The 24,024-nt window shown below is 40.0% G+C and overlaps 1 protein-coding gene across 3 annotated transcripts in view; it reads left to right on the top strand.

Annotated features, from left to right (window-relative positions):
- Nucleotides 1-24,024, top strand: part of ACOT9 (acyl-CoA thioesterase 9) — a 74,644-nt gene that overhangs the window by 34,612 nt on the left and 16,008 nt on the right. Inside the window, exons 1-8 of one of the 3 annotated variants that reach the window (XM_010595742.3) lie at nt 8,466-8,738; nt 14,070-14,167; nt 15,193-15,219; nt 15,864-15,909; nt 18,344-18,514; nt 18,749-18,786; nt 22,275-22,358; nt 22,746-22,849. In XM_010595742.3, coding sequence (XP_010594044.2) covers nt 8,719-8,738; nt 14,070-14,167; nt 15,193-15,219; nt 15,864-15,909; nt 18,344-18,514; nt 18,749-18,786; nt 22,275-22,358; nt 22,746-22,849 — 588 coding nt within the window. In that variant the 5' untranslated portion in view covers nt 8,466-8,718. Of the gene's footprint in view, nt 1-8,465; nt 8,739-14,069; nt 15,910-18,343; nt 18,515-18,748; nt 18,787-22,274; nt 22,359-22,745; nt 22,850-24,024 lie in introns of those variants that run through there. The other 2 variants (XM_064278090.1, XM_064278091.1) reach the window with 2 other exon arrangements.

Here is a 24,024-nt window from a genome sequence, read left to right as displayed (position 1 = left end):
TAAGCCACTAAATTTGTGGTGATTTGTTACAGCAGTGATTGAAAACTAATAGCAGTGGGTGAGAAAATAACTGTCCAAATGACAGTCTACCCTTGTTCTGTTTGGAGTACTTTGCATATTCCTGTATTAGAATTAAAGTTCTTAAATTATTTTGATTTGTGTATGTGTTCCTCCCTCCCTCCCTTAGGCTATATGCTCTTCATGGTCCAGGACTGTGCCTTATTTGTCCCTGTAGTCAGTGACATCACTACTGGTGTCACTCCTTCATGCTAATTACCACAATATTGTTAAAACACAAGAAAATTTGATAGCATCAGTGACTATAAAAACACTGGCAGCGACGAAAACAGCAGTGCTTGCTTGTAGATCATACAGAAGAAACCACGTGATTCAAAGAGTCATTGTAATTGGGTAATAATGACAGCTCTGCCCGGAGTGCATTAGAAGGTTCAAAAAGTAAATTAGCAGAGTTTAGCCTTGTAGGTATATTGATACATGTAAGCTGGGGTTACGAAATATTTTTGTTGTTATAACTACAGGGATATTTTTATAAAAAAAAATTTCTACTGAAATGCTGCACAGAAATTTTAGACAGTCATTTTGGTGTCACCCCCTCCAACAGTGTCACATGGTGCAGTCTGCACCCCCCACACCCTGCTGACAACGCCACTGCTTTTAGTCTTAGTTCCTCAATTGTCACTGAATCTGTGTGTGCGTATGTGAAGGGAGAAGTGGGGAGGCATGTGGAGAAGAGACGTGATGGTGTCGGTGCCAGCATTTGGGAGGGGAACTCCAAGAACTGAGGTAGGCTGAACTCTGGCTGACGTCAGTTCCTGGCTGTATGGGTTAGCTGGGTTTGGAATGCAGAGAATCTGCAAGGTAGCTGTGGGTATGGAGAGGCAGCACCACAAGCACCTTGGTCCGCGGTGTGGGGCTCTTGGATCAGGAATGTTTCAAGAGAATTATGAACCTCCCAGAAATGCCCCATTGACAGTGAACCATCCTCTAACTCCTCTCCCCCCTCCCCACTCCCTCACCTGCCATCCAGAGTATTTCTAAACCCTTATAGTCCCAGACTGGAACCCACGCGCTTCAGTTAGAAACAAAGCAGCTTCAATCACTAAAGTATTCAGTTTGGACTCTCTGTAAGTGACACGTTTTCTCCAGTTTCCCAACACTAGACGTCAGTATCTTGAAGTGCCCTGAACGTGCCCTTTAATAACAAACACAACCTCTGACAGACTTGGCCTGAGATATTTATTCCAGTACATTAAAGTTAGTGTTGGGAAACTGGAGAAAACGTGTCACTCACAGAAAGTCCAAACTGAATACTTTAGTGGTTGAAGCTGCTTCGTTTCTAACTGAAGTCTGTTTTTTAAAGCTGATTGCTCTCTCTTCCTCTGTCTCTGTCTCTGTGCATCTATACAGACTTTAAAGCTTTCGGGACCTTAATTTGCTGATGTGGCACGATTCAAAATGAGAATAAAAAGCTGCAAACATCCATTAACAATCAGAATGTGGAATGTACTAATTATGAATCTAGGAATATTGGAAGTCGTCAAAAATGAAATGGAACACATAAAGGTCGATATCCTAAGCATCAGTGAGCTGAAATGGACTGGCATTGGCTGTTTTTAATCAGACAATCATATGGTCTTCTATGCTGGGAATGACAAATTGAAGAGGAATGGCATCGTGTTCATTGTCAAAAAGAACATTTTAGGATCTGTCCTGAAGTACAACACAGTCAGTGATAGGATAATATCCATACACCTACAAGGAAGACCAGTTAATACAACTGTCTTAGTCATCTAGTACTGCTATAACAGAAACACCACAAGTGGATAGCTTTAGCAAAGAGAAGTTCATTCTCTCACAGTCCAATAGGCTACAAGTCCAAATTCAGGGCGCCGGCTCCAGGGGAAGGCTCTGTCCCTCTGTCGGCTCTGGAGGAAGGCCCTTGTCATCAGTCTTCTCTTGTTCTGGGAGCATCTCAGTGCAGGAAACTTAGATCCAAAGGATGTGTTCTGCTCCTGGCACTGCTTTCTTGGTGGTATGAGGTCCCCATATCTCTCTGCTTGCTTCTCTCTTTTATATCTCAAAAGAGATTGGTTTAAAACACTATATGATCTTGTAGACCTCATCAGTATAACTGCCACTAATCCATCTCATTAGTTTCATAGTGATAGGATTTACAACACAGGGAAATCACATTAGAAGATAAAATGGTAGACACCTATACAATCACATAAGGGAATCATAACCTAGCCAAGTTGACAGATATTTTGGGGGGACACGGTTCAATCCATGATGACTATTACTCAAATTTACACACCAACCACTACAGCATAGATGAAGAAATTGAAGATTTTTACCAACTTCTGCAGTCTGAAATTGATCAAACATGCAATCAAGATGCATTGATAATTACTGGCAATTGTAATTTGAAAATTGGAAACAAGGATTGGTAGTTGGAAAATATGGCCTTGATGAAAGAAACAATGCCAGAGATCATATGATGGAATTTTGCAAGACCAATGACTTCTTCGTTGCAAATATCTTTTTTCAACAACATAAACGGCGACTATACTTGTGGACCTTACCAGATGGAATACACAGGAATCAAATTGACTACATCTGTGGAAAGAGAAACATCTATGGAAAAGCTCAATATCATCAATCAGAACAAGGGCAGGAGCCAACTGTGGAGCAAACCATCAATTGCTCATAAGCAATTTCAAGTTGAAGAAAATTAGAACAAATCCATGAGAGCCAAAGTACGACCTTGAGTGTGTCCCACCTGAATTCAGAGACCATCTTAAGAATAGATTTGACACATTGAACACTAGTGACTGAAAATCAGAAGAGTTGTGGAATGACATTAAGGACATCATACATGAAGAAAGCAAGGAGTCATTAAAAATACAGGATAGAACCAAAAGATAGGGTGGACCAAAACGGATGTCAGAAGAGACTGTACAGTTACTCTTTAATGTAGAATAGCTAAAGTGAAAGGAAGAAATTATGAAGTAAAAGAGCTGAACAGAAGATTTTAAAGGGTGGCTTGAAAGTAAAGTATTATAATGAAACGTGCAAAGATCTGGAGATAGAAAACCAAAAGGGAAGAACACACTTGGTGTTTCTCAAGCTGAAAGAACTGAAGAAAAATTTCAAGCCTTAAGTTGCAGTATTGAGGGATTCTACGGAGAAAATATTAAACAGCACAGGAATCACCAAAAGGAGATGGAAGGAATACACAGAGTCACTGTATCAGAAAGAATGGATCGATGTTCAGCCATTTCAGGAGGTAGGATATGATCAAGAACCGATGGCACTGAAAGAAGAAATCCAAGCTGCATTGAAGGCATTGGCAAAAAAACAAGGCTCCAGGAATTGATGAAATACCAGCTGAGATGTTTCAACAAACAGATACAGTGCTGGAGGCGCTCACTTGTCTATGCCAAGAAATTTGGAAGACAGCTACCTGGCCAACCATCTGGAAGAGATCCATATTTGTACCCATTCCAAAGAAAGGAGATCCAACAGAATGCAGAAATTATAAAACAATTTCATTAATATCACACACAAGTAAAATTTTGCTGAAGATAATTCAAAAGGGGTTGCAGCAGCACATGGATAGGGAACTAACAGGAATTCAAGTCAGGTTTAGAAGAGGATGTGGAACCAGGGACATCATTGCTGATGTCAGATGTATCCTGGTTGAAAGCAGAGAATACCAGAAAGATGTTTACCTGTGTTTTATTGACTATGCAAAGGCATTCAACTGAGTGAATCATAACAAATTATGGCTAACATTGAGAAGAATGGGAATTCCAGAACATTTCATTGTGCTCATGAGGAACCTGTACATAGATCAAGAGGCAGTCATTCAAACAGAACAAGAGGATACTGTGTGGTTTAAAGTCAGGAAAGGTGTGCATCAGGGTTGTATACTTTCACCATACTTTTTCAGTATGTATGCTGAGCAAATAATCCGAGGCTGGACTATATGAAGAAGAACACAGCATCAGGATTGGAGGAAGACTCTTTAACAACCTGCATTACGCAGATGACACCACCTTGCTTGCTGAAAGTGAAGAGGACTTGAAGCACTTACTGATGAAGATCGAAGAGCACGGCCTTCAGTGTGGATTATACCTCATCATAAAGAAAACAGAAATCCTTGCAACCGGAGCAAGAAGCAACATCAGGATAAATGGAGAAAAGATTGATGTTGTCAAGGATCTCATTGTACTTGAATCCACAATCAACACCCATGGAAACAGCACTCAAGAAGACGTATATTGCATTGGGCAAATCTGCTGCAAAAGACCTCTTTCACGTATTTAAAAGCAAAGATGTTACTTTAAGGACTAAGGTGCGCCTGACCCAAGCCATGGTGTTTTTAATTGCCTCATATGCATATAAAAGCTGGACAGTGAATAAAGAAGACCAAAGAAAAATTGATGCCTTTGAATTACAGTGTTGGTGAAGAATATTGAATATAGCATGGATTGCCAGAAGAATGAACAACTGTCTTGGAAGAGGTACAGCCAGAATGCTCATTAAAAGCAGGGGTGACGAGACTTTGTCCCATATACTGTGGACATGTTATCAGGAGGGGACTAGTCCCTGGAAAAGGACATCATGCTTAGTAAAATAGAGGGTCAGCAAAAAAGGAAGTCCTTCTTTGAGATGGATTGACACAGTGGCTAGGACAAAGGGCTCAAACATAGCAGTGCTTGTGAGGATGGCACAGGATCTGGCAGTGTTTCATTCTGCTGTACATAGGGTTGTTGTGAGTCAAACTGACTCAATGGCACCTCGCAACTATATATATGTGTGTGTGTGTAATTTACATACGTATAAGCAAGAGGAAATCGTTGGGGGGAAAAAAGTATTTCTAAAGACAAGAATCTTTCAACACTTGTCTTTGATGAGCAAACCTAAAAGGAGTTGAGGAAAGGAAGGTGATTAACATCACTGCTGTTTCTGAATCACTTAGCCCGGGTTTTGTTTCCTGTTGGAGCAAGTGGGTTTAATACTGAGCATTTTCATGTAACAGGTCACTAGTCTTTCTGGTTTTTTCTTTAAGGATTGGGAAAAAAAATCACCTTTCTGTTGTTTACTTCCCCTCCCTCCAAGTCTGTTTTGGATTCTTGTATATAATCTCTGTAATCCAGGAAATAAACTAATTTTTAAAAAGTGATTTCTCTATCCCAATGAAATCATAACATGAATCAGTTTGTTTGAAAGTTGATGACATAGTTTTCCAAGAGCCCTTCCTTCGTAACTCAGATATCCAAAAGCATATATGGTTCAGCAGCCCCAGGCCAAGGCAGGATGGTTTCTAGGTACCATGTTTTTCACTCAATAATACTGGATTGAATTGATGACAGATAGTTAGGTTTTGTTACTTGATTTTAGTTTTCTACTTGTAATAATGATATTGATATTACGTGTCTGTTAATGCATGATTGCCTTTTATTTTAATTATACATTTGATATCATCTCTTCCCATGAGACCATATTACAATAGAACTAATGGAAAAGAAAAAAAGAAAGTTTTTTAAAAAAAAAATGGAACATGACAGCAAATAAAAAGGTAGAGTGGAAAATCTATTTTTTAAGGATAGTAATTCTCACCACTATACAATTGTTGCATAGTTCCTGGTATGCTTTTGTGACCACTTTGTCTTGCATTCCTGCTATCCAAAATGTGGTATGGCATGTATGCTTTACACCACCACCACCACACACAGAGACATCAGGATTGCTAAACTGTTTTAAGAATTTCATGTATGCTGCCATTTGAAATAACTGTAGACACCTGGGATGAAAGCTGGGCTAGCTGGGTTTAGCAGGGCCTCCCCAAGGTTAGAGCTAACGTAGGTGGACTAAGTGATGAGGTTGTTTATTTTTTCTCTTTAGCATCTCTAGTGGGCATCTCTGGGGTTGGTTGCTTGGTACTTCTTTTCTAAGAAGTGCTCCATATCCCCATTCATGTGGTTACTTTTGGAAGTAGCTGAGTTAGTAGATAGTGACCCCAATACCTAGGCAGGACCTGGGTAAGGGGGTACCTGGTAAGTCAGCTGGCCCAATCATACGATTTTTCCCAGTTGCCACAGTTGACTAGTGCAGGGATGTGGACCTGACCCCAATTGGGCCAATGAATCCTTTCTCAGGACTTTTTGGACTTGGGATGCAGAGGACACAAAATTTGGGTCAGTCTCTATGTGTGTGGCTGTGGTTGTAAGATGTAAAGTCCAGGAGCTTCTTTTGTCATGTGGAGAAAGCCACTGTACAGAGAGAAAGAAGAATGAAGCCAGTGTACAAAGGAAAGCAAAGATGAGGGTAGAAGGAAGGAATCATCGTGGTATTGACTCCCTGGCTGTATGTGTTGATGGAAGGTGACTTGATTGCACAAAAATCACAACCTATCCTTACCCATAGGTCCCTGGGTGGCGCAAATGGTTTGTGCTTGACTACAAACCTAAAGGTTGGCGGTTCAAACTCCTTTAGCAGTACCACAGAATAAAGGTCTGGTGATCTGCTTCCATAAAGATTACAGCCAAGAAAACCCTATGGAGCAGTTCTACTCTGTAACACATAGGGTCGCCATGAGTTGGAATGGACTCAACAGCAATGGTGTTTTAAAAAATCCTTATCCATTATTATACCGTATACATAACCTGAAAGATTCTCTTGAAGTTAATTGTTGTCCCAGAACCTTCCATTGCTTCGACCAAAAGTTCAAGTAAAAACAAGAACAAAAATAGTATAATTTAATCAAATGTTTATTGCTCTGTGTTAGGTGTGATAGAGTATAAAGAAATATAGTTGATAGAAAGCAAAACAAAACTATCACTGAAAAGGTCCAGACAATATGAACAAAAGTGAAGATGAGGTCTTAAACGCTAGCAAGCAGCCATCTAAGATGTATCCATGAGTCTCAACCCACCTGGATCAAAGGAGAATGAAGAACACCAAGGACACAAGGTAATTACGAGCCCAGGAGACAGAAAGGGCCACATAAACCAGAGACTACATTATCCTGGGACCAAAAGAACTAGGTGGTGCCTGGCTACAACCAATGACTGCCCTGACAGGGAACACAACAGAGAACCCCTGAGGGAGCAGGAGAACAGTGGGATGCAGACCCCAAATTCTCATAAAAAGACCAGACTTAATGGTCTGACTGAGACTAGAAGGACCCCAGTGGTCATGGCCCCCAGACCTTCTGTTGGCCCAGGACAGGAACCATTCCCGAAGCCAACTCTTCAGACATGGATTGGACTGGACAATGGGTTGGAGAGGGATGCTGGTTGAGGAGTGAGCTTCTTGGATCAGGTGGACACTTGAGACTATGCTGGCATCTCCTGCTTGGAGGGGAGATGAGAGGGTAGAGGGGTTTAGAAGCTGGCGAAATGGACACAAAAAAAAGAGTGGAGGAGGGGAGCAATTGGGAATATGTAGCAAGGTATATATAAGTTTTTGTGTGAGAGACTGACTTGATTTGTAAACTTTGACTTAAAAGCACAATAAAAATTATATATAAAAAAAAGTGAAGATGAGATCCCTGCAGGCCAAAAGGTGTCTTCTGGATATAGGACTGATGAAAGTAGGGAAGGTTAGGTGGAGAGGAAAGAGAAAGTCAAAGACCGTGCTCCATTTGTAACTCATAAGTGATTTAAAAAGCAAAAAAGCCAACTTAATTCAAATAAACATATTTTTACTAAGCATGGGGTATTCAGAAAATTTAGCATATGATGTGGCCCCTGCCTCCTGGGAATTTACCATCTTTTGGGGCAAAGCAAAACTTGTTTATATTCTTGTAAGACCCCATTCCATTACCCTGTTTTATTTCCTCTTTTGACGCTTTACCATGTTCGGAATTATTATTTGCTAACTTTTTTTGCTGATTTTTCTTTCCTTATATAGTAAGCCCCCTGAGAGTAGGGATTTTGGGCTATTTTTGTTGTATCCCCATCGTGTAAGATAGCATCTGGTACACTGCAAGCAGCTCAATAAAAATTCGTTGGACGAAATGAAGAAGGGAATGGAGAATCAGGCCAGAGGGTGAAATCATCTCGACTCTTTGGGCTTGAACCTCTCTGGGCCGGCACAAACTGTCAAACACAAGGGGCAGGCTGAGATTAGAAGACAAGTTTTCTCTCGTTAGGTCAGTCAGTGTCAACCTTTGCTTACGATAGCATCACCTGGGGGCGCCCTTTGGATATCCGGAAGCCCTGGCCGCACCCCAGGCCTCAGAATCTCAGGGGGAGCGGGCCCAGACATTTGTAAAGATGTAATGAGATTTTTTTTTTTTTTTTGCAATGTTCAGCCAAGGATAAGAGCGACAGACTGGGAGCCATTGTGCGGCCTCAGGCAAGGCGGAACCGGGTCGCCTGGCGTCTACGTCACGCCGTGGCCGTGGTGCGTGGTGCACTTACTTAGCAACTAGAGCTAGATCGGTCTTCCTGCCAGCAACACGCCCAGAGCTGCTCAGGGAGTGGAAAGCGCCGCCGTGGCAGGACTTCAGTTTCCCGCCAAGGAGTGAGCAGGGTTGCCAGGCACCGCCCCAGGCGACCTCGCTGGAGGGCGTGGTCCTGGGAGCGAGGGCCAGGTTCGAGCTCGCGCTCGCGTGTAGCCTCCGCTTCTCTCCGGACCCGCGCGCCGGCCTCGCTTCTCCGGACGCGTGCCCTGCGGCCCAGCACGATGAGGCGGGCAGCGCTGCGGTAGGTATCGGGGCGCGGCGCGGGCGAGGGCGCCCCTCGCCGGCCCTCCGCGCTCCTAGGGGCCTGGGCGGAAGGAGCGGGCCGCCGCTGGGCTATGACTAACGCCGTGGGCATTTGGGGAGAAACGGGGGCCTGGCGGGGAAGGGCGCCCGCTCGGATGTAGGCACGCCGGCCTCTGGTGGGGGACTCCGCCCCCCACTTTAGTGTCTTCTGGAACGGAGTTAACGTGAAAAGCGAAGCAGCACTTTGAAGCGAGGAAGTTGCGTGTTCGCTGACTGACATTCCTTTCTCGTTGGTCATCAGGGGTGTGGTTGGAAACCGTTTTGGGGTAGCCTCTGGTCACAAAGCTAGTATCTGGAGTTCCAAGAGACCTCTCCAGCCTTTTGCCCTCTTTGGAGAATATTTTTAGGGTTAAATGCCTGGCCCACTTGACTCTGACTTAGGTGTGTTGTAACGGGGGCAGGGGACTTCTCGGGCTCTCAGGGAGGGATCTCAGAGCTGTGTGCTGATTTGAGCTTTACCTTTAATAAGAAGCAAGGCCCCTGTTTGGGGGTCGGGGGTTGGTTGGGCCACTTGGGTTAGGAGGATGCCTTTCCCCACACGGAATCTCCTCAGATGGCACAATTAAGGCCTAATGGCCTCAGACTCCAGGACCTGTCTGGCTCTCCCCCACCCCACTTCACCCCAACCCTCCAGCCCTTCCAAGTAGCTGGGCCCCAGGGGGCTCCCCTGCTCTGGCTTCTGAAGTCATCAGTGTGTGGCCCACAGTGGTGATTGACACTGATCTCATGAATTCTCTTGAGGGTGCTGGACCTCTCTCACTGTCCCTGCCGACCTTGTTGCTGCCTCTGCTGTCACTCTTACCAGTTGAAAAAAAGGTCTCTTGCTCTCTTTTTTGTGTACAGTACTTAAAAAAATAAAAGCTTTGTTACACTTTATTTGAAGACAAGTTGAAAGTCATTACAAGGTGGGCCACAATTGGCATTAGCTTGCATTGGCTGTGATATGAAAGAACTTCTACAAGTTCCACAGTTTTGCTGTGTGTCTTCTCTTATGAAACCTTTCTTGATCCCCTCTGCCCTAGTTTGGAAGTCCTCTTTCTTGGCACTGAACTCCCACAACCCTGGGCTCCTTTTTAATGAATCTTATTGCTCCTTGGAAACTATGGGGCAGTTCTACTCTGTCCTATAGGGTCGCTATGAGTCAGAATCGACTTGACGGCACTGGGTTTTGTTTTGTTTTTTGGTTTATTGAACCTTAAGTGCGTATACTCTGTCAGTGTCTAGTGAGAGAAAGGATCCATCGATGAATACAGACTTATGTCTGAGATGATTAAGTTATTTGCCTGATGGGCAACATTTATAGCTTTTTTTTTTTTTTAAAGACTCACAAAAGAGTCACTTTGTTTAACCTCTAAATTGAGGGATTTCAGAGTGGAGGACTTAATGAATGGCATTGCTTATTATTGAGCTGAAAACTCTTCCTTGCTTGGGACCCAGGACAGAGCCCAGACACTTCTATTCACACCTCTGGGTGACTTCTGTGTCTTCCCAGGCAAGCTATGGAGAGATTGGGCTCCTTGGTCTCCTTCGATTGGAAAAGTTCAATCAGGGTATCCTAGGGCCAGAGTGTCCCACAGGCCTCTTGACAGCTTCTTCTAAAGGTCTAAAGGTTTCGCTATGACTCTCGAGGTACCAAGGTGTTGGAGGGTAATGCTTAAATCATTCTCCCACCTCCTCCATCTCAGTGCTACATATATGAAAGGAAGCAGCCAGGGATTGTGAAAAGAGCCACTTGCCTGTGTGTGTGTGTTGGCGGGGGAGTGGGGGAGTGCCAGAAGAACTGGGTTCTATCTGGCTATGCCAGTGTGCCGGTTGACTGGCACTGGGGAAAAGTTATCTAATTTCTCTGGGCTTCAGTTTCTTCAGGAGGTTGGTTTGAATCAGAATTTTAAAATATAGGGACCCATGGAGGTATCAAAGGGGGTCTATGAGCCTTCTGAAATAGTATATACTAATTTGTGTGTCAGTAAAAATGTTTTTCCCCTTTGTATCATGAGTCCACAGTTTTCAACAGATTATCAGTAGATAAAACCAAACTCATTGCCACTGAGTTGATTCTGACTCATAGCGACCATACTATATCAGTAGGTAGGATTCCAAATTGTAGTGAAAAGTTACCATTAGTTGAATCCTATGTTCACAGTATAATAGAGACTTATTATACCAGTATATGAAGGGTATAATCAACAATTAAAAAAAAAAAGTGTTCAGATTATGCCTTTGTTGTGCTACAGGGATATATTTCCAAATTTCTTAAGGCAGCATACAGAGAACAAGGCTGTAGGACCACAGTTTTCCAAATAAATTGGCCCAAGTATTTCTCTATATTCATCACCTCCTTTCTTCAATATCTCCATTTGGTTTTACATTCAGAGATGGTCCATCATAGTGCCTGGTCTGCCTTCTCTGAATTTCTGGTTCTTTTTGACCTTTAGGGAACACTTGGGAGAAGTTTCACTTTTTGGAATAATAATAGCTAATATTTTTTAGGACTTGTCAGTGTACTAGGAACTCTCCTAAGAATTTAACGTGTTAACTTCTTTATTCTTATGACAGTCTTATGGGATAGGTGCTAGTATTATCTCCATTTAACAAATAAGAAACGGAGGCGCAGACAAGTTCAGTAGCTTGCCTGAGTTGCTTAGCTAACAAACAGCATGGTTGGGCTCTTAATCTCTGTTTTATACGGCCTCTCCCACAGGCAGGGTGGGATGATTTTCATCACTCCTCAGAAAATGCTGCTGCTTAGGATCACAAAATAAAAATGCTTTTGTATATATGTATTTGCCCAAGTATATGAGGTTAGTTATATAGCTCCTGTTAGTTTATGATGAGTACTCCAAAATATTCAGCCATTCAGAGTCAGATCTCATTTCTTATATTGGATATATCTAATGTATCTATTCTAATTGCTAATTAACGTATTGAGGGCATGATTTATTTGGCCTTTCAGCTAATGGTAGTGATGGAAAAAATTAGCCTTTTTTCAGCGTGCTTTTTAAAACCAGATATATTTAATTCCAGAATGCTAGCTTCTGAGATGGCAGAATGAAGGAATAACATACCCCGCTTCCTTCAGTAAGGGGTTTGAACCTACAGAAGATAACATAAAACGAAATAGTGAAAAATAGAAGATTCAAATAAGGTTCTGAGAAAATACAAATTAGGAAGTCAACAACAAGAAGAAAAAAAAAGAAAAAAATTTTTTTTTTTTAGTATTAATCTACATACAAAAGTACAGAAATGTAAAATTTATTGTGGGGAAAAAAAGCCAAAATACATGAGGTAGAGGCTTGTTAGCTTTGTGATTGAAGAATAAACACAAAACTAAAACATAAAACGCTTCAGCAAGCATTTTGGTCTTAGTGGACCAGCAGTGATTGTATCGCAGCCAGTGAGATGACTGGATGGGTAAGGAGTTTAATTAGCCAGTGAGGACATGCTCATATTTATGTATTCTTTGCAGTTAGATTAGCTGGCTTGGTGATAGAAAAAGGATTTGTTCTAGCAGCACAAGTGTTAAAACTACATGTGGACTTTACAAAATATTTTTACTCAGAGACTATGCTTGAATGCCATCATCCAGAAGAGTAACCTGTAGTGACTTGGGCTCTAAAAACATACCTTTGTTTTTTTTTCGTTAGTCATTACTTGTCCTGACATTGGGTAGTGAAAATTTGCTAGGAACTTGAGATAGAATGAGATGACAGTATCTGGGATTCTTGACCTCATCAGTGCCTTGCCTTCAACTGAGCTCACAACCAAACCAAAACCAAACCTACTGCCTTCAAGTCGATTCCAACTCATAGTGACCCCATAGGGTTTCCAAAGCTGTAAATCCTTACGGAAGCAAACTGCCACATATTTCTCCCGTTGAAGTCCAATAGTAGTGTTGTGTAGCCAATCTAGACAGTAGTTTGATGGTAATATTAATGAGGTGACGTACTTGGTTTCTGTCCCTCACAAATCTGTTTGCTTCTCTTATTTCTAGTCCAAGCCTGTAATAGCATCGAGATAACAGCCTTTGATCACTAGGATAAGCTACTGTTAACAGGCCAAATAGTTACCATTGCTGTTTACAGATGGGATCTTTATATATGAATTTTATAAAGCAAAGTTTAATATTTTTGTGTTTCCATGGTTAGGAGCCAATTCTTAAATAATAGTGAGCCAAAATCAAGTTAAACAACTTATTTTGGGAGAATAGGCAAATTTGGGGAAAGAGCTTTTATTTTATTCTGTTGAGGGTTTAGGAAATTTCTGTGTAAGTGCAGTAAATACTAAATACTCCCTTTGAGTCTGGAAAGGGTTAATTCAATTTTCAAAATTGATTAACTTATAATTGGAGTTAACTTATTTATTGAGGAAATATGGTGTGATAGTAAAGAGCAAAATAAATGTTCATAATCAATTTGCTCAGCTGTTTACCCAATTGATTCTGGGCTTCTAGAGCTAATGAAATAATAGAAAGAGCAATAATAAATCCATTAAACCTGGTTGCACCTTTTATCTGTTTTGTAGATAATTACCTTAACTGACCTTTGCTCTTAAGAAATGTTTACTCTAGTTGAAGAGATGATTTATGGAGTAGCCCCATATGGAAATACACATATACGTGTGAAACAACTACAGACCCTTAAAAGATAGTGTTTTAGTCATCTAGTGCTGCTATAACAGCAATACCACAAGTGGATGACTTTAACAAAGAGAAATTTATTCTCTCATAGTCCAGTAGGTTAGAAGTCCGAATTCAGGGTGCCGGCTCCAGGGATGGCTTTCTCTTTCTGTTGGCTCTGGAGGACGGTCCTTGTCATCAGTCTTCCTTTGGTCTGGGAGCATCTCAGAGCGGGAACTTCAGGTCCAAAGGATGTGCTCTGCTCCCAGCGCTGCTTTCTTGGTGGTATGAGGTCCCCCTGTCTCTCTGCTCGCTTCTCTCTTTTATATCTCAAAAGAGATTGGCTTAAGACGCTATCTAATCTTTTAGACCTCATCAGTATAACTGCCATTAATCCATCTTATTACATCATAGCGATAGGATTTACAACACATAGGGAAGTCACATCAGAAGATAAAATGGTAGACAATCATACAAGGGAATCATGACCTTGCCAAGTTGACAGATATTTTGGGGGGACACAATTCAATCCATGACAGTATATACTAAGGGTGTGATATAGCCAAGTGCTCTGGGAAGAGGCACAGGTCTTTGGGGTTGCCAGGGAAGAACCCATGAAACCTACTCTTAAGTGTGTTTTATCTTGTTTTATAGGCTTTGTACCTTCAACAAGGGACTGCTTATCCCTGGCAGAGGACTGACTCAAGGATCCCAGGATCCCAAGGAACAAGGACCTCTCCATATTCATGAAGGCAAGGAAGGGTGTTTACCTTTTCTGCAAAAAAACAAAAAAATGTGGCAAAAATCCCTGGGAGGCTTCTAGCACAACAGTTTAGGGAAAACAAGGCATATTAAAGGTAGAGCTTTTACCAGCTTCTCATTTATAAATGACTAGGATAGCTGCCTAATAGCTTTGGGTAGAAATCACATTCAGAATTTCAGCTATTATTCCTGGAAGCCTTAGGGGCTGAACTCTTTTAGTTAAATGATCTCCACTTCCTGTGCGTTGATACTGAAAGGGGAGGCATGGACGAAAGAGACCTAACATGTAAGTAAGAGGGGCCCTTCAGTTGTACCAACTAAATGCTTCTAGTCCATAGTTTTGTTAGAGGGATGTTGTTAATCCATGCTTAATTGAAACTGATTTCTGTTACTGATCTGATTTGCAAACTATGGATTATCTTTATCAGTTTAGGAATATTCATTATAGTTAAAATTGTGGCTTCTTTAAAGGGCCCAAGTAAATATGTATGTATATATTTCATTTAAAATTTTACTTGCCTTCTTGGCTCTCAGCATCTGCCTCTCTTCTTACACGGACTGAACTAGTACTAATCATTTTATGTCAGTGAGCATCAGTAGCCTGTACTGTTTGTAGTGCTTTCTGAGCATCCTATTTTTCAAGGAAATGAGGAAAAAATCAGAATTAAGACTAATTTATTAATGGTTATTTTTTGCAGTTCTCTATGATTTTTTTTTTTATGATTTAATTGTAGTTGGAGCTTGCATCAAATGTATGGTATATACACAGTTGTTTGGTGGAAAAATCAACTAATTTTACATGTTAATCTAACCATATTTGGCTTTGATCGGTTAAAAGTTATTGAATGAACAAGGATTGCTATTGTTAATAGCAATATATGTATTGCTATAACTGGAATATGTATTTTGAAATGCTAGGAAAAAACAGATGAACTCAACACATTTGAAATACTGTAGATTTATTTTTTAGTTTTGTGTTAATACTGGTTACCTAATTTGTTTTTCCTTCATATAGCAAGTTCACCTATACATGTGAATCATGGTGTGTGGTAATTAGTATCATCTTTTTTAAAGCACTTACTTTTTTTTTGCATTAATTCATGCTTGCATTTTTGGGCTGTGGGCATTAACTAAAATTAAATTGCGTACTTTGCCTTACATTCGTTTCTTTGCTCATTTCTCTGGCTTAAACTTTCTAACAGTCTAACAATCAGGATAGTACAAATAGAGGGGAAATACATTTTCATGAGGCACAGATTTGATTATTTTGGTGGCCAAGTATTAGTTCCTGAACTAAGTTATTTGACCTAACACTGTCCTGTAAGAAGATAGGTGTGGATCCTGTTCATAATATCTCCATCATAAGAGGACACATCTAGTGACACTGGTACAGCCCCATTGGATGAGTAATTGGAGTTACCCTATTTCATTTTATATAAACCCCAGTGATTGGCACAAGGCCTTTTATTTTTTGCACTGAGGAATAGGTCAGTAGTAATTTCAGGTTTTCAGGGATCAGAGGCCTGATTCCTTCCCTGAGCTCTTTGTTGTGGCATTAAATGGAAATCCATGGAACTTTAAAGCTTTTGGGCGCATGAATCACTTTTATAGTTCTTCAGCTCATTGCCGTAATCACCTCCTCATATTTCTTTGTCTTATGGAGTGGCCTCTTTATTTTTGTTTCAGTTCGAGTTAAGTTGCGGGAGATAGTAGGAGCGTCCACAAACTGGAGGTATGCAATCTTGTGTTCATTTATTCTTTCGTTCTTGAAGTGTTGTGCTAGGCTGGATTTAGACTAGTTGATGGTCTTCTTCTAGGGATGGTGGACCCTATGCTTGAAGATGGGTTGAGAATTTTTTTACTTGTGGGAGATCAACATTTAAACATACTCTTTTTTTTTTCATCAGTTGATGTATCATTGTCATAAAATAATGTGATTTACAGTGTACTCTGTGTTTTTCATAGTGCATTCAAGTATATTACCTCACTGATTGTCATAACAAAACTTGTGAAATGCTTATGGCATATATGCCTATTCTTTTTTTTTTCTTTAACGCATGATGAAACTGAGTCTCAGAGAAATTGAATGATTAAGTATCAGAGTTTTTCTCTTATGTCATGTAGCCTGACTCCTTTATTGCTTCTTGTTGGTGTACAATTGACCAGGTCTTCCATACCTGGAAGACTTGGTCAGTCTTTCTCTTTCTCTTAGTATTTTCCTGCTGTAAAATAGGGAAATATATTTTTTCATGCACAGAATTTTGAGGCTAAAATGAGATAAAAAGAAAGAACATGAGTGATTGCTAGACATCTATTGTTGGTATGGAAATTGTTTAATAACTTCTTTTTAACTCTTTTATGAAGTTTTTCAAATATAATGAAAAGTAGAAAGAATGAACACCTGTGTACCCACCAACTGGATTCAGTAATGTTTAACATTTTGCCATTTATTTTGGCTGAGCCGTTTCTAAGTAAATTATAGACACCATTACATTTCAGCATGCGTCTCCAGTAAGTAAAGATATTTTCCTGCTTAACAAAATCAACAGTCATGGATCTCCAACAAACGAGACATTATTTTACACAGTAAAATAGTATACTACCTAGTCCATATTCAGATTTCCTCAGCTGTTCCCAAATGTCTTTTTTTAAAAAGCATCAAGATCCGATAAAGGATTACATAGTGAATTTGGTGCTTATGACTTTTTAGGTCCCTAATCTAGTTGCTCCCCTTCTTTTTCCCCACGAGCTTGACTTTAAAGAGGCCAAACCATTTGTCTTACAGAATGTTCTACATTCTGGATTTATCTGGTGCCATTTAACTTATTCCTCTATTTTTTGAAGACTGGAAATTACATCTAAAGGCTTGATTGGATTCATACTAAACATTCCTGGTGACAATACTTCATAAGTGAAGCTTAGAAAGGCATTTAGTAATATTGTCAACATTTTAGTTCTTCATCCCCTTGTCTGTCTTTTCTCTTACACTCTAACATTTTCTTCCATTTCTGTCTACTTTTTATGTTCTCTACCTCTTTACCTTTTGCTCTGCCTTCCATACTTCTTGCGGATATACTCTTATTTTTCTTCCTCTGTCTCTCTCTTCTGAAATTGAAAGCAGAGAGAAAAAGAGAACTGGAACCAAACCAAAAAAACCAAACCCACTGCCGTCGAGTCGATACCGACTCATAGCTGGAGCAGAGAGAAAATGAGAATAGAATAGTCAAGGTGAGATATGGGAATATGAAGTTCAGTGGCCATGTCATTCTTTAGCCCATATATATGCACCATTGTATCCAGCTCTGGGTATTTTTAATTTGATATCAAGTATTCTCTTCTTTGAAGCCGTGGTGGTGTAGTGGTTAAAAGCTTGGCTGTTAACCAAAAGGTCGGCAGTTCAAATCTACCAGCTGCTCCTTGGAAACCATATGGGGCAGTTCTATTCTGTCGGAACCGACTCGACGGCACTTAACAACAGCATCAGCAACATTCTATTCTTTAAAGGAGACTTGGTGGCACAGTGGTTAAGTGCTCGGCTGCTAACCGAAAGGTCAGCGATTTGAATCCGCCAGCTGCTCTGTGGGAGAAAAGTGTCTGCGATCTGCTCCTGTAAAGATTACAGCTTTGAAAACCTGATGGGGCAGTTATGCTCTGTCCTATAGAGTCTCTATGAGTCATTATTGATGGCGTATAACAATAACATTCTATTCTTTAAGTAAACTTTTTGATGAGGCTGAATATATGGTCCATTTGGGTATATATATCTATATTACTTTTGGAGCTCTGGTGCACAGTGGTTAAGAGCTTGACTGCTAACCAAAAGGTCAGCAGTTCAAATCCACCAGCCACTCCTTGGGAACCCTGTGGGGCAGGTCTACTCTGTTCTGTAGGGTTGCTGTGAGTCGGAATCGAGTCAGTGGCAATGGGTTTTGTTTTTTTACATTACTTTTAAGTATGTATTTTTTATCTACAAGCCTAAGAACTTTTACTAGAAATTTTCAATTTCACCATGTGGCAGGAGGGAAGGGAGGGATGGAAGAGGAGATGAAGTAGGTCTAGACCTTCTCGTTCCTCCTGTGATGATATTGACTGGCTTGTATTGTCACTAGAATTGTGTGATAGCATTGATGCTACATTTTTATGAAGTTTGCATCCTTTTTTCTCAGAGACCATGTGAAAGCAGTGGAGGAAAGAAAATTACTTCATGGTTTTTTGGCTAAGTCACAGGAAGGACTGCCACCTAGGAGAATGAAAGACAGTTATACTGAAGTTCTCTTGCCTTTGGGCGGTCAGCCTGAATTACGAGAGAAATATTTGACTGTTCAAAACACTGTAAGGTAATGTAACACTATTTTAATTTGTTTTTCTTTTATTTCCTTTTTAAATAACAATTTTGAGGTATAATTCACCACTTTAAAGTGTACAATTCAGTATCTTTAAATATATTCACTGAGTTGTGTAACTATCACAATAAATTTTAGAAAATTTTCATCACCCCAAAGTATGTTACTTGTTTTTAAAAGGAGATAATTATGATTCTCATTTAATTAACAGATTGCTTTATTTCACAGATTTGGCAGGATTCTTGAGGATCTTGACAGCTTAGGAGGTACTGGAATTACTTCTCTATTTCTAATAGATACACATTGAATCCTGTGGTTGAAAAGGACCTTTTCATTCTTTGACCTGCAGAGATGAGGATCTGTCGTATTTTGTCTTTCAGATAAAGCAGATAAAGAAGGGTGTCTACTACCTCTGAATTGGCACAATTATTTTCTGTAGACATAGATTCCTGTTTAATGGAGTTATATATCTGATTAACCCTTCTTTCTAATAACTTTTTAAAAACAATCTTAAACTTACAGAAAAATTGTAAGTACAGTACAAAAAACCTTTTTTCCCCCTTAAATCGTATGAGAGTAAGTTGGTGACATTATGCCATAGAAAAAAAAAGGAGCCGTTGCCATATCACCCCCAAATATTTTAATGTTTATTTCTTATAAACAAGGATATTCTCCTACATAGCAACAATTAGGAAATTAACACCGATACATTACACTGTCTAATCATCAGACCCCATTCAACTTTTGCCAGTCGTCCCAATAATGTCCTTTATAGCAGAAGGACCCAGTTCCGAATCATATGTTGCAGTGTCATGTCAGGAACAGTTCCTCAGTCCTTCCTTGACTTTCATGACTTTCACGCCAGTTCTTTTGTAGAATGTCCCTCAATTTGGGTTTGTCCGATGTCTCCTCATGATTAGATTCAGGTTGTGCATCTTTGCCAGAAACCTCTCAGAGGGATGCTGCATTCTTATTTCATCCTATCAGATGGTGCATGGTTTTGTCTTATTACAGATGATGTTAACTTTGATTACTTGATTAAGGTGATGTCTGCCAGGCTTCTTCACTGTAAAGTTACTTTTTTCTCCTATGTAATTAATAAGTAGTTTGTGGCTGGGGGGGGCACTTTGAGACCATGAAAATATCTCATTCCTCATCAAACTTTCAATTTATAATTTTTGTAAATCAGTCTGGGCTCAGGGATTCCTATTTTATTGACTAGGATATAATCTGCTACTATCAGTTAGCTTTTTTTTTTAAGTACATTTTTATTGTGGTAAATATTTAAGTAATAGAACATTTACCATTTCAACAGTCTTTACATGTACAGTTCAGTGACATTAAATAGGCTCATCAGGTTCAGTCATCACCATTAGCTGTTCCTGAATTTTTTCATCACCCTTGACAGAAGCTCAGTATTCCTAAGCAGTGTATTGTCCTCCCCCAGCCCCCACACTATCATGTATCTTTTTTAAAAATTTATTTTATTTTTGTTCTTGTTGAGAATATGCACAGCAGAACATATTACAATTTAGTAACATTGATTACATTCTTCAAGTTGTGCACCCATTTTCATCCTCCTTTTCTGAATTATTCCCTCCCCATTAAGATAAAACTGACGGCCTCCTAAGTTTTATTATCTATTTTGATGCTCAAATTGTCCCAGGACTGTTCGAGTCCCTTCAAGCTGACTTTTTTTTTTTTTTTTTGGTGGGAGTTTGTGGGCCCACTGTTCTTTAAGTACTTCTTCCCTTTCTGGCACAACAAGATGTTCTAGACTCATCGTGTCCTTTCCCTGCTCCAGTGTTAGAATCAGCCAAATCTCCAAGGGGCCCTGGTTCTTTTTAATGGACAGAGCTGGGGAATATATGTATATACACGCGTTCACATCTGTCTTTATTTCTTAATCTGTTTATACGAAAACCATGTGTTCGCGCTGATATCACCAATTCGAGTGCAGCACTGCAGGGTTCGTTTTCATCTCCTCCCCTTCCATAGTTGTAATTCCTTTCTCCAACTGGCTTCATTATCCTTAATATATTTACTTATTTGATCACTTCCCCTGTAGGTAACCAATTTTCTGTCACTGCCACCTCCAGCCCCTCACAGACACTTCTTCACGTCACTTGGGCTTCTGTACCCTGCACCAGGTCCCCCCTGCAGGGTGGCCCTCCTCATTGTGCTCAGGCTGTGACATACTTGGTCATCAGTCTCATTGCTCTTCTGCATGGACATCCTCCTCACCCTGCATGGGCTCTGACACCCCATGTCAGGTCGTTCTCCCATGCAGACACCCTCTTCACCTCCCCTGGGCTCTAACCCCCTGCTCTAGGCTACCTCACTTGCTCCCATTGAATGACTTTTGGCCTGAAATGTTGGGAAAGTGTTTGAGAAAAGGCTATAATAACTTTTAAAATAAGATCTAAGTCCATTGTTAGGCTTATCCCTATCTACTGTGTTCCCTAGATTAAGTAAACCTAGTTAAAACTTCTTACTGGCCTTTAGATTTACATATGTATATTTAACTTTGGTTTACTTAGATGTCCCTGTATTCACAAACTCCCTTGCCACTGCCCGTTTTTTCCTCAGTACCTCGTCTTGATGACCAATCCCTATTACCTGCTCACTCAATCATATTCCTTCAGTTTCTTCAAGGAACTTACCCCTTAGCATTCTCCCTCATATCTCAAGCCTGTCCTCAACTTCATTTTTCCTTCACCTTATAAACATATTCAAGGCTCTTCCATCTTTAAATGCAAGATAGATAAAACTCCCTTCCCTTATAACACTCTCAAACTGTCTTGCTCACTTTATGGCTAACTTTCTGGAAAGAATTGGAAAAAAAAATTATTTGCTCTCATTGCCTCTACTTCCACACCTCCTGTTACTTCTCAGTCTATTGTGCCCTGGCTTCAGTCCCTATGTGCTACTGGATCTGTTCTTGCCAAGCTCATGATTGACCCCTTATCACACAATCTAAAAGATACTTTCCACAAAGGCTTCGAATCTGAGTTTCTTGCCTTTAACTTCCCATTCTTGTAGTATGCTGTCTAGCAGATGCGTGGAAGGAAGGATTTATTGTCACTCAACAAACAAACATTGAACACAGACCCTGTGGTGAGGGTTGGTGATAAAAGTTTGAATGAATTATGGGAGAAGCAGGGGGACAAACACATATTTATAATACAGTTTTGACTGAGTTGATATTTATAAGGTGTATAGAACAATGCTTGGCACATACAGATGCTTGTTAAGCTGGGACAAGTATACAGATAACCACAGGGTGGTGTAGGAGCTGAGAATGTTATGGGGGAGAAGGGATAACTGAGCAAGATAATTGTTTCATGGTTAGGAAAGAGTCCGGAGGAAAATAGGTAGCTGAATTCTAGTGATTTGTTTCTCTTTTCTGAAGATGTTTGTTTGATTCTGTCAGACTCAGGTGCTGGATTCTTACTCTGATTTAGGAACCGTGTCTCTGTGGAGAGGTGACAAGCCACTTGGTTGGTGGTCCTGGGCTTTGGGCTTGGGTTTCGTTTCCTCACATCAAAAATTAAGGGAGCAGTTGGATTAGAGGATCTTCAGATCTCTTCAGTTTATAAAAGTCTTTGATCATAGAGTAAGATCACTGGTGGAGTGTGGGGAATTAGGTCTTCAAAATAAGACAAGAATTTTTATAGATTTCAGGGAGTAAATTGTAAATGTTGAGAAATAATTTTGTGTTTCCTCTTTTTGATATTCTCCTGTTTTTCTATAGTTCTTATTTGCTACAAGCACAGCAAAATTCAAGCAGCTCAGAGATCTCCTTTATCCATAGTTACAGCCCTGGTGGACAAGATTGGTAGGCAATATTATTTTCTATGTGTACTTAGAATTCTGAGTAAGTAGAAGATATTCTTAAGATTAGGGGAAATAGTCTCTTTTTGTGGGAAATTTTTATGGTGTATATGTGTATGAAAATGTCTACAATGCTATATACCAAAATAGTTTTTAAATTATTTTTGGGTAGAAGAGTTTTACGTGATTCCAGTTTTATTTTTAATAGATTTTTTAAATAAAGGATATTTTTATAAAAGAGTATTTATTTCTTTTGTGTGTCAAAAAAGTTAGTTTTGAAGACAAGAAAGATATGTAGTGGAATTTGCCAGAATTTCAAGCGAAACTGTCCATGTATAGTACAGAAAATTTCTAATATGATTTGGGTACATATTGATTTCCTGTTTTGCAGATATGTGTAAGAAAAGCATAAGCCCAGAACAGGACATTAAGTTCAGTGGCCATGTTAGCTGGGTTGGAAAGACATCCATGGAAGTGAAGATGCAGATGCTCCAGGTGTGTATGTTCATTGAGGGAAAAGCTTCTTTACCTATCTATCCACAGATAGGTATAAAGCTTACCACTTCTAGAAAAACAATCGCAAATCCATGTTATATAGATGGTGGGCTATTAATATCCTTCTCCTGGGCAAAGACTGGCACTTTATTTGGCATTTATAGTCGATGTTTATTTTTTCCAAATCACGTACAGCTCCATATTAAGGTGCTTGTTTCTGGTTTTGCCTAGGAGAATTTCACAAAAGTCTGAGTTATGTTAGGCATGACTGAAAATGTCACATAGACGACTACAGCAGTTATGAGCAACACTCAAATTATTATAAAGAAATGAAGAAATTTGACAGGAAAAAGTACCCCAAAGAGGATAATAGCACAGAAGTTGCATAGTTCAGAGTATGTTTAAGAGGTTTATATATATATATATGTATATATAGTTGTTGAAAATATACACAACAAAATACACCAACAATTTCTATGTGTACAATACAGTGACATTGAGTACAGTCCAAATTGTGCTGCCATTCTCACCCTCCTTTTCTGATTTGTGCCTCCCCTAATACATAAACTCATTTCCCTCTAAGCTTCTTGTATAACCTATTGAGTTGATGTTAACAATTTGATCCTGTATAGTAAGTATTTTAAAGGAGCACAAAGCTCATGGCAGATATTCTTTACTAATTAAGCTAGATTGTTGTTTGGTTTAAAGAAAGCTTCAGGGGGATATTTTTTGGTTCATGTTTTCGGGGTTAAAGATCATTTCAGGGCCTCAGTCTTGGGGGTTTATCCAGCCTCACTGGCTCCAGAAGTTCTGGATTCCATGAGAATTGAAATTATGTCCACATTTTTCCCCCTTTTGATCAGGATTCTCCTGTATAACCTTTGATGAAAATGTTCAGTAATGGTAGCCGGGCACCATCCAGTTCTTCTGGCCTCATGGCAAAGGAGGCAGTTGTTCACAGAGGCAATTAGCCACACATTCCATATCCTCCTCCTATTCCTGACTCTCCTCCTTCCTCTCTTGCACCAGATGAATAGGGACCAATTGTTGTTCCTTGGATGGCTGCTTTCAAGCATGTCCAAGGTTTTTAAGGTGATAATAAAGTTGCTGGAGATGCTGCTGTGATATGTGCATCTTCTTTTTTAATCTTCGTGGTTGATTCATGGCCTGCTCAG

This window comes from Loxodonta africana, chromosome X, assembly GCF_030014295.1.
Source record: "Loxodonta africana isolate mLoxAfr1 chromosome X, mLoxAfr1.hap2, whole genome shotgun sequence".
NCBI lineage: Eukaryota > Metazoa > Chordata > Mammalia > Proboscidea > Elephantidae > Loxodonta > Loxodonta africana.
The sequence above is the reverse complement of the archived record's forward strand: the minus strand, read 5'-3'. Positions and strand labels throughout refer to the sequence as shown.